Here is a 16,769-nt window from a genome sequence, read left to right as displayed (position 1 = left end):
AATTATCCTTGTAATGAAGTTTCGGTTTCGGTTTCGGTCGGGCACTAAAGTTCATATACGAATAAATTATTATAGATCCTGCTTCTTCGATAAAAATACCCATTAATAATACAAACAGCACATTAACACCGGGTATGAATAACATTGAATTTTAATAACGGTTTGGTAAACAGTCACTGTGTGTTGACAACGCATCGCTTGATGAACGGACAATATTAATTGAGCCGACTATTACCACATGAGTTAATAATTACCGAGGACAGGCTTATGTGAAGGGAAAATATACGCTTGCTTGCTTTAGTGCACGTGGCTCTTAAACTTTTCAGACGGTTAAACCATAATAAAATTTAACCGATTAATGTTCCAGGGATGGGCCAGGTTCTTGTCCCGGAATGAGAGAGGGGTTAGGTCTTGAGTCCACCATGAAACCCAAGTGCGGGTGGCATACCTTTTCCGACTTTGCATACCTTTGTTCTTGAAGGTAAGCAGTGTCTATGTCTATGTTCTAAAGAACTTTCTTTCACCGTTGGGACAAGTAATAATGATTACTAAAATACACATAACTTAGAAAAGTCATAAGTCTGATGCCTCGGTTATAAACTTCCGACCAATTGCGTGGCAGGTTCTAACTTAAACCATTCGGTCGCTGTTTATTGTCTATTTGTTATTTATTGATAAAAAGGGAAAAGAGCCGTTTGGTTGATTATTACCAAATGGCAGATAGATCAAACACTTTTAACCACCACCTAAGATTCAAGTAACTAAAAAAAGATTACCGTAACATTATAAATTAATCCTAAAACTTTTAAAGGAAAATCTTGAAAGTAACTCATAAAATAAAAGTTTGAAGCTTGTTCTCCACTCTTCTGTCTGCCATTACCTCGTTAAATGAATGATTAATGAACTGAGATTGAGTTAATTTTTGTGCTCATTCGCTAAAGAATGAATGAGTCATAATGACCGATGAATGTGTAATTTACATTCACCATCGACATGTTGAGTGAAATTATCGCGTCGAGTGGTATTCGATTACGTTTTAAGTGATTTTTTAACTGATATTGGTTGATGGATTTATTTCTGATATCGTAAGCATTAAAACCTTTTTTATCGTATGGTTAGTGGTCAACCTAGTGTCAAAGTTGTTCAAGTCGCCTAAAGAGCCTTTGACCTTACGACTGTTATCTTGATAATCAATAACCAGGACCGACTTTTTACGTTCCCTCCAAAGCACGGAGACGCCCAGTTCAAATACCACTAAGCGGTCATCCATCTCTGGAATGATCGTGACATGAGTCGTTTAAGCCACAGATACTAAAAGCAATATACTTATGTTGCTCTGGCCGAGATTTCACCATGGTCAGTTTAATTAAAAATGAGCCAAGTGTGCATGAAACTTTTAACGGTTGGCACCGGAGTTTAAAATCTCTGATTAATAATTCTAGAGTTAGATTCCCAGGTAAATAAAAATTGAGTAGTTTTTATTTCCTTTTAACACCTATGAGTATTAGAAGCGCGAAATTATGTAAAAAAATAATACTGTAGCTTTTTATACCATCTATATCAGATCACTAAAAATCTCAGCACAAAAGATACATCACTCTATTATATCCGGGATAACCGGCAAGATAACCGGGTTGAATATTGAATAGCCGGTTATCCGACAAAAGCTGGCAAGCATGAAATGATACACATCACTGTGAACTAAGACACCCGTCAATTTCTGTCTGACCCTCGTTTCAAATACGTCGTGAAGTTGCCCCTTTTGAGTTGAAAGGGAATAGATATGTTTTTATCATTTGGTGCTATTTTTGGTAAGGTTCGAATATGGTTTATTTTGGTTAAGTTGTATTGGGAAATAAATGGACGGTTGAATATGGCATACTTCTGTGTATCATGATACTTTTGATAACTTTATTTATGTATAAGAATGGACTATTTCTAGCAGTTATGTGCTACATTTTTACCAGCCCCACTGTTTAGCAATGGCTTCCTTCTGATCGAAGAAGGAGTTATGCTTTGAGCCCATCACATAACATAGAACTATTGTAGTTATGTAGAGCTACACCATAGATATAATATAGTTGCTTGAGCAGCTACCTAATTTAAAATAGTTTGTTATTTTATCACTTTTTTATCTACACTCAAATTGGTCGTCATCAATATCATGTTATCGATTATTTTGAACTTCGATACCTACTATAAAAATTAACTAAAAAAAATTGAAATGTACGTTTCAAAATGTAGACTGCAGAACTTTACATTGTCATTACTTGGCTTGATTCCACGTCGATTTGCTGAAACGGATATATTAACAAAAGTTGAAGTTATTTGGTAAATTGAGCAGCGAACTGTCAGTTAGTGAGTTTCGTTTAGCTATGGTATTCTGCCCACTGAATGTTTTATGGTATGTTACGTTTCTTACCCTGTTTCCTGCCTCAGTTAACACGGGAAAATGTTTACCTTGAACGTCAAATTGAGGATAATATAAAGAACTTGCAAAATTCCTTCCTTGTTTTTTATTTTTGGACTTATTTTTGTTGCTTAAGTTGTTATAATAACTGCGGCATGTTGGTTAAGGACTTATGGGTAAATCAACTGCACGTTGATAAACTTGCATTTTTTCAATTTACCCTTTGGTAGAAACATTTCTAGAAACTTTAAAACATTTGTTATACAAGGTATACAGGTATAGGAATATAGGTAGTATAGAAGCAAGATATTTTCAACATTGTCTTGAACTCATTATTTTTTATCGTCTTAAAATCTAAAAATCTCTTAAAGACAAATTGCGATCAATTTACTAACGTTTTATTCCATACACAACCACGACCTACATTTCCCAAAGCAAAATCCTTCAAAACACATAGACATTTTGACAGGAGCTGAGCCTCTATCAAACTGTCACGCTTCACATGTCAACTTGAACGGTGACGTCACACGGCCACGTCACTACTTCAAGCGCACGACGGTATGTCCAAGTGAAAATGTCCAGTAGGCTAGAAGGCTGGGAATTTCTCATTCGGAATGGTACTGGACGACTTTTGGTCATGTTGGGAAGCTTGACGGACGTTTGCTAATGCCGGTCGTGTTTTGGTAAGAGTCAGCTGTCAAATGTAGAGCAATAAATTGAAGAGTATTTTCGATGTTTTACAAAGATATTGAAACATAAATTCGAACCTTTGATTATTGTATACCTTTCCTTTAACATAAAAAACATAGGCGCTCATAGCCAGTTGCGCTCACCGGTCGGTAAACGATCTGAGGGTTAAGCAACCCTTGGCGCAGTCATTCTATGGATGGGTGACCGCATAGTGATATTTGAACTGAGCGTCTCCATGCTTCGGAAGGCACGTAAAAAGTCGGTTAAAAGCCATGTCAAAGGCCTTTCGGGCGGCTTGAACAACTTTGACATTAGGTTGACCACTAACCATACGATGGATAGATAGAACATAAAGATTGATTCTATCCCAGTCAAATGAGTGCAGACTGACATAATGTTTAATTCAATTGAAATGGGTGAGGTTTTTGTGAAAAGTGGCTTTACTTCTGCCTTCCTGGAAATTATTGGAATTCCGGATTCTACTTTTCTTTTCTACAGAAAGCATTTAGTATTTGTGACAAAAGAGAAAGATTTTTACAACTGCTTAAACCGCCATGAAAAAGTTAAGGTTGGCTTCGAGTCCACTATGATAGCCAAGCGCTGAAACTTTACACAACCAGAATATATTTCCACTATATTGTCATTCACTATTAAAGCAAGTCACTTTACACAACATCATATTTAACAGTTGGAACCCTCAATCACACGTAGGAAGCGATTGCTAAAATCAAATATCGCTGCAATCATTTATAACATACATAGGTTTATAAACATCAAAATAAATCATTAATTCCGCCAATGATGAAGTCCATTTCAATGCACATACATACATAGATGGAGTATTCCCTCCAGTTTTATTTGCGGCGAACATTCACGGCATAAAGTGTTTGTCACGTCACACCCGGACTGACCAATTAGTCCGGACGATTCCGGATAAACCGCACGCAGTATTATCCGGATTTATCATGTTTTGCACCGGCTTTGACCGGGTAAAATTATACTTTACTTTTGAGTGTTGAATAATTTTGTGGATGTAATTTTACACGTGGTTTTTTAAGCTCAAAGAGAAAATTAAAACTACGTATGTTTTTTATGTATTTCGTTTATATATTTAAGGTTTAATAATAAAATAGGTCCCTTAGTTCCAGTATGAAAGAGCTTGACATTTGTATCGTTTGTACTTTTGAAGTGTAAAAATCCTTTAAGTTATTGAAGTCCTATATTTTAAACTGCCCAATATTAGGCTCTACCAATTCTCTTGAAGCAACCAAAACGCTATCACAAAGGCATTTGGGTACATACGGGCAACAAAACATATTGGCAATGTAAATTTTAATAAAAGTTAGTCATAATCAAACAGAAAATAAAAACACGATAATTATAGCTTTTATTAATAGCTTTCAGTATATAATAGTGGCTGTAACTGAATAATAATCACATGAAAACAATATCTACTAGTAATATTCTTTAAAAATACTTTAAAGATATGATGCTAAAATATTATACAATTTTTATTTCAATGTCCTCAATAATTACAAGTGCAAAATCACGTATACCCGGGTATATCCGGACGGCAGTGCGGTTATCCGGGCCACTAATTGGTCAGGGTAGTGACGTGAAGAACCGGACCGGAATACTAAGCAGTGATAAATGTAGCCTGGGGTTTGACCACAAATGAATGACGGACACGCCAGCAGTGTGTTAAGAAAGTGTGGACATTTGTATCACTAAGCTGGGTGATTATTTTTGGTCGTGAGGTCACTGGCTGAATTGACACTTGGCAGTGTTCGGAGAAAATATATTGATGAAGTCTGAGAGCTTTCTGTTATGTATTTTTTGAGAAACAAGCATTCATACATTACTTGGCTAATATGATAAGCTTAAGGTACACCTAATATATATTTTATGAAGAAAGGAGTACCGTGCTGTATAGGTTATTTTTTTATTGATATGGATAGGAATGGAGGATAAATTAATGTTATCAGATGATTATCAAAATATAATTTGTTTGTCAATTTCTACAAATTTAAAACTTATCTACGACTACAAAAACTGACTAGGATCACAAATATAACATCAAGATACCATGACGACACGTGCAGTCTTTTCACCTAATGTTGACTTCAAAAGTCGCAACGGTAGCCGGAAGTGACACAGCTCTGATGTGCCTCATTAGATACTCGACTCACAGTTTTCCCACAGGGAAGGTGGCTAGTTAGAGCTGAGAAAGCCTACACACAAATGTTACACCTTTGTAGAGAATATTTTTTTATTTAAACTCTATGCATGAAGATGTGGTACATAACTAGCATACTAAGGCCATCTAATGGCCTTAGTATGCTGGGAACAAAAGCTCTAATCCGATATTGAGAATGATATAGTTATGGAATAAAATCAAAAGTATTTTACTCGAAATGGGTAGTGGTCGTGACATTACTATTGGCAGCCGCACACAACACTACCCATGCTACAAAAGTAGTCAAAATTTGCCTGACTGCCCTGTCAAGATGAAAAAAAAAACAAAAGATTGCATAAATAATATTACTAGCCCTCCATTGTTCATACATATTAAATTCCATTAGCCGTCTCACAGAAGTTTGGTAATGGATCATTGAAAATAGATTGAATTCCGGGTAATTCCCGTTATCCGGTTACGGAGTTATAAGTGAAACTAATCCGTTAGCGATCTCAAACTTTCATAGTTCTAGGAATGTGTGCGGATTCTGATCATAACTTAAACCTAGTTTAACCTGTTTATTTTAAGACTTATTTAATTCGTTTATTCTAGATTTAACGATCAGCCTAGTGTCAATATAGCAGATTACAGAGTACACTGTCTATTATTTTTGAAAAATATAAAATAATCGCATGAATAATTAAGCACAATTAACAATAATTAACATAATTTGTAGAGGTTAGATAATATTCTTGCAAATTTTTTGTTCGACATCCTTGAGGTCTATTTTTTCTCCCTAAATTATATTATTTAGACATATTACTGTCCTGCTCGATTGATATGAAAATGCGTCTTTAACACTTTCAATACGGTGGAATTTCACACAGGAATTAATCCTCGTAATCAGAACTGACTTAACACAGCCACTCTACTACCAAAGCTATTTCAAACAATAATCAAATTGTTAGTTATAATAATGAACCGGTGTAAATTTATTGCCACATTTCTAATAATACAAATTAAACCTGTAAATTCTGAATACGCTTTGATATTCATTTCATACCACGAGACCCGGTCAAAATTGTCCGGGTGTAATCGATGACCCGGTTAGAGAACCGGGTGTAATTAGTGACGTCACGTATCAACCCGGGTATTACTTGTCCGGGTAATGAGCTAGGATCAAACTACATTGTTGTATATTATAGGGGAATGTCCGGATAATTAGCGCTTAATGAAAATATTGCCGGCTTTGCTAGCGACCTCGTTGAATTTAGAAATTATTTACTATCATACTGTTATGCGGTAGGTCAGGTGTGTAGTACTCGTAACCGACGGTCCTGTATGACAATATGTATGGTTGTATAGGCAAGAGAAGTTAGTAAGGATCGTACCAAGTGGCGTTGTTTGAGCTCTGCCTATCCCTTTGGGAAAAAGACGTGATTTTATGCACGTATGCATATGTATAGAGACATAAACATTTCATTATAAATATATTCCTGACGCATTGCTAGAGTAAGGGTCTCCTCACGAAAAAAGGTGTTGGGGTTTAAATTCCCCACGCCATCCAAGTGAATTTCAGGCTTAACTTTCATTCAAGAACTAGTTTAAGCAATTTAAAAGTATCGCTAGTAAGTTTTCTATCATTGCTAAAGCGAGGGCTAATTATTTTTAATGCATGTGTAACTTAGAAACTTAGTTCATTGCCAAAGTTTTGAACGCTCGATCACTTGTAAGAGATGAATGCTTAATTGCATTGACGCAAGCAACTCAATGTAAAATGCATGATCACATTAATACCGATACAGTACCTAAACCTAAACGAATTTCTGTTTCCGACCTGAACCACGTGAAATGATATAAAGTTGATTAAAGTTTATTTACTATTTTTGTGCCGAATTTCATCAAAAACAGTTTAGTTGTTTCTGCGTAAAAAAACTAACATGCGTCTACACAAATGTAACAATTGGACGTCCTTACAAACGTTTATGCTTAAAATATTGCTAAACAGTATAGATAGATAATAATCTAGCAACACGAAACTTCTAAAGTACCTAACGTTTTCGACACTAGAAAATTTGGGGCATTGACCTCAAATTATGATTGTTGACTCAATAGCCAGTTCTTACACCAAAGATTATTATTCCACCCTCATATCTTACGGATCTTTGCCAATATTTTCTTTGGCAAAGTTTTGTTTGTTCAGGCTCCACGCAAATATTGATTGGCCAGAAGTTATCGAATAAAAAGGGAGATATATCACTCGTAGGTAAGGGTGGGCTAGTTTCTTATTATAACTACTACTTATTATAATGTTTATGACTTAGGTATTCTTACGAGATTCGGGTCAATAAGTAGGGTTTAGCAGTATAGTAGCGTTGAGTAACAGTTCCACATAATTATCACTTAGCATTTGAGGTATTAAATACATATCAGTGAAAAACTGATCGGGCGGCGCAGATATTTTATAGGACATTTTTAGGATCAGTATTTTTTTTTGTAGTCGTATCGGACACACTACTTATAAACTTTCGTTCTATATTTGTTGTTTAACCCATGACTGTCCCAAGTCAGTCAGCCAGTCTCCGTTGCTGGGCAAAGGTCTTCTCTCGAACCAGGTTTTGTTTGGGACACTCAGGAATTAAATGCTATTAGTAAAATTCATGTTTGCAATCACAATTTTACAACCTCAATCCTTTCGAAATCGATATTTTGTAAAAGGTAAATGCCCTAAGTTTAGACGGCACTGCTTGCTGCGACAGGGTATCTGGGGGCACGGAAGTGCCCCCGCAAGTCGAGCAAAAAAAAAGTGGCACGGCCGTAACATCCTTTTCTCGAAGCAATTCGGGCTATTTTTGACACCCCTATAATTTCGTAGTGGATAAAACAAGAAGCCTGGATTTTCAGCAACTTATCAGTCATTGTATAAACACGGTATATTTAAAATTTCAGCCAATTTGAACCAGTAGTTTAAGAATGACAACTTGTTAAAATTTTGAATTTTGTCACTCACTGATTCACTGACTCACTGACTCACCGATCATCAAAAGTCTAAGGTACTTCTAGCAGACTTAGAAGCTTAAAATTTAGAATACAAATAGGGTTTAGTGTCTTAGTCATGGGAAAAATTCAATATTTTGTAATTTCGGTCAAGTTTTCTAAATACACTAACTGCAACAATAACTTTGTAATCCCATATAAATGTATAAGATTACAAGGTTACATTTGCAGTTAATGAATTATTATTACAGTAGAAAATAAAATAAATAGGTGTAAATATGTATCTACTATATGAGACATAACGGGAGGGGGTATAGGGTGGGTAAGGGTGTTTAGCCCATGAAACTGAACAACATTCCCATAGGAAAATATGTTGAGTTATGAAAAAAATACGGCTTTCCATACAAATTGAACTTATGTTTGCTCTATTCGCTCTACAAAAAGAAGTGAGATGCCATCAAAAACATTCTGTAAAAACCTCAAGTCTCGCCGTAAAAAGTTGTGAGATCTATATAATACCAAGTCGATTAATCTATTTAGTCTCTACTTAAAGGACCTTCTGTCTTAAGTTATTACGTATGTTATTATCATGCCAATTTAAAAAAAAATACCTTTAAAACAAATAGATCGACTTGGTCATCACAAGAAAACACAAATTCGCCATTAACATTTCAGGAGCATTAACTTCTCGTCGTGCTGTGTAGTGTGATACATACTAATAATCAAATCATGCGATGGCCAGGTCGGTCTATTTGTTTTATAGGTATTTTTTTTAAATTGGCATGATAATAACATACGTAATAACTTAAGACAGAAGGTCCTTTAAGTAGAGACTAAATAGATTAATCGACTTGGTATTATATAGATCTCACAACTTTTTACGGCGAGACTTGAGGTTTTTACAGAATGTTTTTGATGGCATAAAATGTTTACTTTAAATACTCTGAAGGAATAAACCCCACAGGTTATAGTAGCAGCTGCCTCGCGACCAAATTGAAGTACCCCGAGTACTAAGCTAACCGCAAACGACAAATTTTACGTACAACCTTTAGAAAAATAGGTGCATTTCAGAAATAGTGCTATGATGTAGCTCGTACAAGAGGTTATGGTTGTGGCTACTAAATTTGAACTGCGTCTGGAAGTCGTAGGTTAAGTTGCAATCGTCTGTTTGCTTAGAAACATATATTAGTATATTATTATGTTTGTGAAAATTTTACCGGTCGCGGTGACAGGCAGATCTGCCTGCGACTTATACTGGTGTAACGCAGTCAAAACGTCGTATAGCTTTAAAATGTTAATTGCTTACTTGTTAAAGATGTTTGATCTATTAATCTTGCTGTGTTTCGTGTCTATTGTATATTTGTAAAGACCCTCGCGACACATGTGCAAATTTTACTACAGAATTTGTTTCACCCAAGAAAATAAATATACTCTTTCCTCACTCTTCTCTCTCCTTCTTCCCCAGGAGCTGGCAGCAGCGACTCCAACGCAACGCAACTGGCGCGGCATTCTGATCGCCCTGCTAGTGATCGCAGCGGTGCTGGGTCTCATCGTGTTCAGCATAGCGCTGCTCACGCCGGCCGGGGACGGCGGCCGGGTCAGGGGCAGGAGACCCACGCTCCATGATGTACTCACTGAACATTATAAGCCGTTTAATGGCACTTGGCTTACAGGTAAGAACTTTGTCATATTCTCTGTTTAATGGATGAGGTATCTTGTATGTGTTTTCGATTAAAGATCTACTAATATACTGTTTCTTATAGATCTGTTACTGTATATATTAACCTGAAAGCCCAGAGAAATGAAGATATTTTATAGCGGCAGTGCCGGGCGTTATTGTATCTTTGGCTTAAGGTGACTTTGGTTATCTAAAACTGAGTTTACAAGTTATATACGTTAGCTGGGTGAAGCCAGACTTTATGATAATTCGAAATAAGTTGCAAATAACAAATGCCCGTCCTTAAAACTAAGAACTCAACTAGAACCATAGTGATATATATGGATTTCATATACTTAGAGCCAGATTCTCAGACTATGATAAATGTAATCCTTTGCAAAATTAAGTGACAGCAAATGTATAAACACATCTCTAAAAGTTTCACGTAATCTGATATTGAGACCGCATCGGCGATCGGTGTTTTAGTCGCTTTTCGGAAGCGAAATGCAGCCTCTAGTATTACACCTCCGCACGCTTATAGACGCCGAATGTAACGAATTTCTTTTCGGAGGATTCTGCTAGATATTTAGAAGTGGTAAAACTGGGCCATGGAATTAATGATAGATTTTTGCAGCTGTAGTACGATATTCTACTATTCTACTAATATTATAAATGCGAAAGTTTGTGAGTATGTATATATGGATGTTTGTTATTCTTTCACGCAAATATTTCTGAACCGATTACGATGAAATTTGGTATGTAGGTAGTTGAAGACCCAGAATATCACATAGGCTTTTATCTCGGAGTTCTCGAGGGATCGGGATTTACACGGAGACAAAGTCGTGGGCGGCCTCTAGTATCTGATATACATACGTAAAACAACTATCTCCCAACTTACAGTATTAATATCTACACTACAAATAAACGATAAATATTTCTGACCGAAACAAAAGAAAACACGTAATTACCAAGCGGTGGTCGATATCTCATAAGGATGGTATTATACGGAAGGACTTCCCGACTTATCTCCCCAATAATATTAGTTTATCTTCCTCATACGAAAACAACAAGTAGTTTTGTTGTTAATCGACATAAATACACCGCTTTAAGAAATACGTTCAAGACGATACTTAATATTTTAATTAGGAATAGCTGTTTGTTTTTCGTTCAGGTAAAAATGGCTTAACATTTTAATACAATTTAGCAATAATATAGATAACAAACTGTATGTAAAGGTAGTAGGTATACTTTAAAAAGACAACCTACAAATAATAATAGGAATAATTGTTTTTACAAGCTTTTTACTAGCGACTTTTACAAGCTCACAAACAACGGACACAAAACACAACCAGACCCGAAACAACAATTTGTGGAACCCACAAATAATTGTTCCGTGTGGAAATTGAGCCCACGACCTCCCTGCACAATGGTAGCGGCGTGACGACCTAAACCATCAAATCGAGGCAGTCGAACATCAAGGAAAAGGATATTAATACTATGCTACTAATTTTACGAAAAATATTACAACAAAAATTGGGCCACGGTAACTAGCTTGTAAAATAAAATTAAAATTATATTTTTACCAACTACTAAGTACTAAAACTGCTAAAAACACACTTTTGCGTCGTATTTTTAACATAAATTACAGCTCTTCTACAAATTGATGATGACAGATGATAAAATCTCTGCGGCAGGAAATAAACAATCATAAATTACACAAAAATATCCTTAAGTACGTAATAATTTGTGAAATTAACTTTCATTACCACTTTCAAAGATACTGATTAATGATGACTATTTTTATACAAGCCACTACTCGCGTCTTCTGCCACTTTTGAGTTTAATAAAATAAATATCCTGACCGCGGTTTTATTTACCTAGGTTGTCTCCTCACTAAAAAATCCCGTGCCTAGTTGCATTTTAATTTCGTTGTTATATTTGTATCTATACTACATTTTTCATCATAACAAGAAAATTAAGGTACTGATTAGTTTCAATGTTAGTTCCACGTTATAGAAGGCCAACTTATCGTTACATATCAGGCACAACTCAAAGCCTAGCTCCTCCCTCGTTGGGAAGAGACCCTTGCCTTGCAGTAACGGATAAAAAAAAACCGGGCACGTTACCAAACTTTGTGCTACTCTAGAGAAAAATCTATTATAAATCCAACAGCATTTTGCCCTACCTGGGAACCGAACCCGAGACCTCATGGTCAGCAGTTATATACACTACCGCCCCGAGCATAGGAGCAGTTTACCACAAAATTTTTGATTAATTTATCACCCACACGTTAACTAAATCCGAGTATCATAAAATACATAAAAAAGTAAACTTACAGAGTAATTTGCACGGCGTGTGTAAAAACAGCGCTATCTCGGGACTTTACGAGCTCGTTCATGTAAAATATCATGTAAACGCATATATTTCGTGATATAATGCTTTGTGGTTCTGTGCTAGGTTTTTCATTGAAACAATGTGTGTGGTCTTTATGTTTGGGTTTATGGTTTACGGGATTCTGACAAGCGTGGTCGCTTAAAAACATTGTTCTATTTGTGCCTCGCGTTCTGTGCCCCGATTCTCTACCACTATCGACTACCGACAACCGGCTAGCTACCGAAATTTTGACATTAAGAATGTACTGCCAAAAGTTTCCTACGACATCCGTCAGAGGCGCTGATCAGATTTTCGAACAAAATTTCTCGATGACAGGTCGGTTGTCGGTAGTCGATACTAGTAGAGAATCGAGCTACTGTACTGATTATTTTGATATTTGTTTTATGTTCATATTTTCTCAATACTCTTTTTGTTTTATGACTAAATATTGTCACGTTAATAAATAAGGGTGAAGACACTGGCATCTGTAACACAGCTTCGGCTAGCATAGATGTCAGGACAATGTGTGGATATTGTAACAGATTTTATGTCAATAAAATATATTAGATTTTTTTTTTTGATATTGTAGATCTTTGTAATGATATAAACAAGCATTTTTTTTCTTACCTATTGCCTTTCCAATTTTAGACATAGGTCTGTGTAAGTGACAAGGGTCTAGATTAAACTGCTGAGGAGTATAATTGAAGAAATCCAAACCCTAAAATAATAATATAAAACTTTCTTATTAAGTGAGACCAAAACTTACGTGACAAAATTTTGAAAACCGTGTGTATTTGATGCCGTAATGATAAAATATATATTTAATAGTATTTGAAACCCGCATTACACTAGTATTTTCGTAACCATTTTCAATTCAATTCGCGCCCGCATTCGACTAAAACTATTTACATTCAGTTGTAGAAGCAATTTTCAGCACTTTCATGCATTGCATTTAAAAGTATTAGCACTTTCCCAACATAGAATGTACTAGAACACAACTAGAACTACAGTGAAGTTTTACTTAATAAGGTTTAGAATTTTAAACTGTTGTTAACTGTGAAAGTAAGGAGCTAGTTGCGTGCATCGGTCGGCAAACTATCTGTGGGTTAAGCAACCCTTAGCGCGGTCATTCTATAGATGGGTGACCGCCCAGTAGTAGTCGAACTAAGCGTTTTCTAACTTTGGAAAGCGTGATAAAAGTCAGTCCCGATAGTTGTCAATTAAGATAAAAGTCGTTAAGCTATGTCAAAGGCCTCCGGCCTGAACAACTTTGACAGTAGGTTGCAGTTAATGACTTCTGTTAAAAGATAACTTTTTCCTTGAGTTTCATGTACTGTCCCACTGTAGAACAAGTGCTTTCTATTGTTCCTAACTTCTTCTATCTAATCTAACACTGCCTTTGTCACAACTAAACTTAGAACACTATTTTCGTAGTACTTTTTCTGAATGAGAATCGAATCTTAGATGTTCTCATTAATAGCAGAGTGAAAATCACCCTAACCAACTGCTTTACAGAAGTAAGGAAATATTAAAAAATAACTCCTTTATTTTCGACTCGCTAACCTACATACCATAAAGTTTCATCTTTTTAAAAGATAGGGTTTGAATAAAAAGGTAACCAAGGTTTCAATGATTTTCATCAAAATAGGTTCAGCCAGAAAATGGCAACATACGAAGTGTAGCATTTTAAAATGATCGTGGATTTGAATTTATTTAACCCAATACACAATGATACGATACAAAATAGGTCATACGAGTGAATTCGACTGCCAAAAACCCTTCAAAATAACTGCAATTGGACATTTCCCAGGTCACCTACCTACTGAAAACCGTGAAAGCCTTATAATAGAGGCTAAATACAACATTTTCAACACAACTACTAGTCACAATAGGTTCTATTTGGCACAAAACAGCCTTCGCTAAAAGCAGGTTTCAAAAACAATTGGTTGCCGACCTATCGCAATACGGAAAGAATAGTACGAGTGCATTGGGGTCACATTCCAAGTAATTAAGTGCGATTTTTTGGGGGACATATTGTAAAAAATTGGCGCTGCTTGTTGGCAAAACGACAGCTGTTATAACGCCAAGTCAAGGGTTGGCTTCAACGGCTTTGACACAAAGCTGACCATTCGCTTGCATACATCAAGTAAATGGTGAAAAGAAAATTGGAAAAAAGTTTGTACATTAGGTATTATTAAAAATATTATTCCATACTTAATTAACTAGGATTGGTAATGAGAGATCTTGTGAGGATGTTTGTAACTCTTTCACGCTACTACTACTTTATAGATTTATATGAACTTTGGCACATGTATAGTTTATAACCAAATTTATCTCTCCACGAGACGAATTCACGGGAAGAAGCTATAACAAACTCGAAAGTTTGTCTATATGTCCGTCTGTATGTCTTTCTGTCTGTTACACATTCATAGCTAAACCATAAAACTGTTTTTAATACAATTTTGCATGGAAAATATCGTATTTAAACTTTTATTTTCTTTCTTGGTGTGCACATATCCTTAGCGCAAACCCATCAAGAAACATCAATAAGTAACGTAAGTGCACTAGCCTTGTCCATTAGACGCGCCATTAATTCTGGCGACAAAATGGCGCCGGGTCATTGACCCCAAGGTCACGATGCACTCGCAACTCCTTGAATTGTTTACGCTCAGCTACGTTTTCTATTTAGATAATAGAAACGTAAGTCTTGGCTTGCTACCAGCGGGTTTATGGGGGAGAAATAAGTATGTAGAGTAACGTTAGGTACTGTAGTGTCAGCTAAAGAAATATGTCCAGAAATACTGGTCTTATCTTACCTTAAATGTCTTAAAAAACAAAAATTTTCACTGATATTTAGCAAAAATCCAGCGTATGATAAGCAAATTATTTTAATTAGTGAATACTATAAGTATCCCTTTTTTTCCATACTACTTGGACCAGTTCCTGATTCGTCGCATTCTAATCACTATTGTTTTACTGTCAAAGTATTTTCTTATTTAGCTTATCTCAGTATCCTACTATTGGACAAGGGCCTCACCCACAGGTTTGTACCCTCTAGCTATATTGTGACGTATGCAAATCGTGTCACCATCTTCATTTAAGCCTACCCGAACTTCGTCGATCGTTTTCAAAAGAGCATTAAGTAGTTCTTTCAGCAAAAAATCGGCTAAACAAAATTAGTTCCTTTATCACTCACTAGAGGCGCTGACCGATTTTTTACCCAAAATTCTCTATAAATACTCTATAGTGATAGGTATTCGTTTCCCAGTAAAATGTTCTAGTATGCATCCCAACGTTTTGCCTACATCAGTTATCAGAGCTCACGAGCGAGTGGACAATATGAAAAGGTTTACTCATTGCTATCGGGCGCCGGTCGTGCCAAACGATAAATTCCAATCCCTGAATATATTATGAGGTTTTATCCAAAGAAGGATATGACCTAGTTTTATAGAAGAATTTATAAGATAAATTCTTGATGGCCATGTAGGAAAATTTGTTGTAACATTGCTACGACTGCGTGGAATTCGTGGGTTTGATTTGTCCATTATTTATGTTCGTAAAAGTGAACATGACGCAAAAATCAATAAAAGTGTCTGCTGTCTTATAAAAAAAATAATTTAATTATTTCATCCAAAAATTCAATTATTTATTTCATCCAAATGACAAAATAATTATTTGACAGTCGTTACCCGTTTTCAGAAGCTTAAAAGTCTGACCATTAGTCAGGGGTATCGTGTTATAACCCTGGTAACTGGGTTGTAGAGGTTCAATAGGCAGTTGCTCCATGTAAAATACTGACACCCAACTGCATTTGGATAGACTGGAAGCCGACTGCAACATTTATAAAATAAATATTGTTGGACAACATTTCATTTGATTCCGAACTAAGCAGAGCATGTACTATGGTAACCAAATAATTAACATACTCATATATTTCTAAATACATACTGGTATAGATAAATTAACAATCAGGGTCAGAACTGATACTCGTGCTCATCACACAAATATTTGTCCCGGGTGGGATTCGAACCCGCCACACACTCCGGTAACCACTGCGCCAAACGTGCAGTTTAAAGTTGGAAGAAAGGCTAGACTGATTGACTTCAAGTGAAATATTCCTGGAACGTTGGATCGATAGGTTGATGTATCGTGAAAACTTTGTACTTAACACCGCGTGTGCTTTTCTGGATGGAAGTGTTGCTCAAGTTCGAAGTTTAGTTTGTTTTAAACTTGTTCGAAGTAAAATTGATAATACATAGTTACATACTGTAGCATTTTATACGAAATAATTTGTAATATTGTAAAATTTTCAAATAAAAGTTTGCCGTTGTTGAATTTTTAACACATATATCTTAGTTTCTTAATATCTACCAAGTTTTCTCAAACAATACAACTGTAATAAGACTCTTTAAAACATACTTAAACATCGCTTGACGACCGACAAAAATCTTATATAACTAAAAATG

The 16,769-nt window shown here is 35.8% G+C and overlaps 1 protein-coding gene across 6 annotated transcripts in view; it reads left to right on the top strand.

Annotated features, from left to right (window-relative positions):
• LOC142982569 (inactive dipeptidyl peptidase 10) overlaps positions 1-16,769 on the top strand; it is a 533,383-nt gene that overhangs the window by 461,033 nt on the left and 55,581 nt on the right. For all 6 annotated transcript variants that reach the window (XM_076129128.1, XM_076129127.1, XM_076129129.1 and 3 more), the window contains one exon: positions 9,739-9,946. In XM_076129128.1, coding sequence (XP_075985243.1) covers positions 9,739-9,946 — 208 coding nt within the window. The remainder of the gene's footprint in view (positions 1-9,738; positions 9,947-16,769) is intronic.

The sequence above is a fragment of the Anticarsia gemmatalis genome, chromosome 22, assembly GCF_050436995.1.
Source record: "Anticarsia gemmatalis isolate Benzon Research Colony breed Stoneville strain chromosome 22, ilAntGemm2 primary, whole genome shotgun sequence".
NCBI classification, from domain to species: domain Eukaryota; kingdom Metazoa; phylum Arthropoda; class Insecta; order Lepidoptera; family Erebidae; genus Anticarsia; species Anticarsia gemmatalis.
Note: the sequence above shows the minus strand (reverse complement) of the source record. Positions and strands in the feature narration are given on the sequence as shown.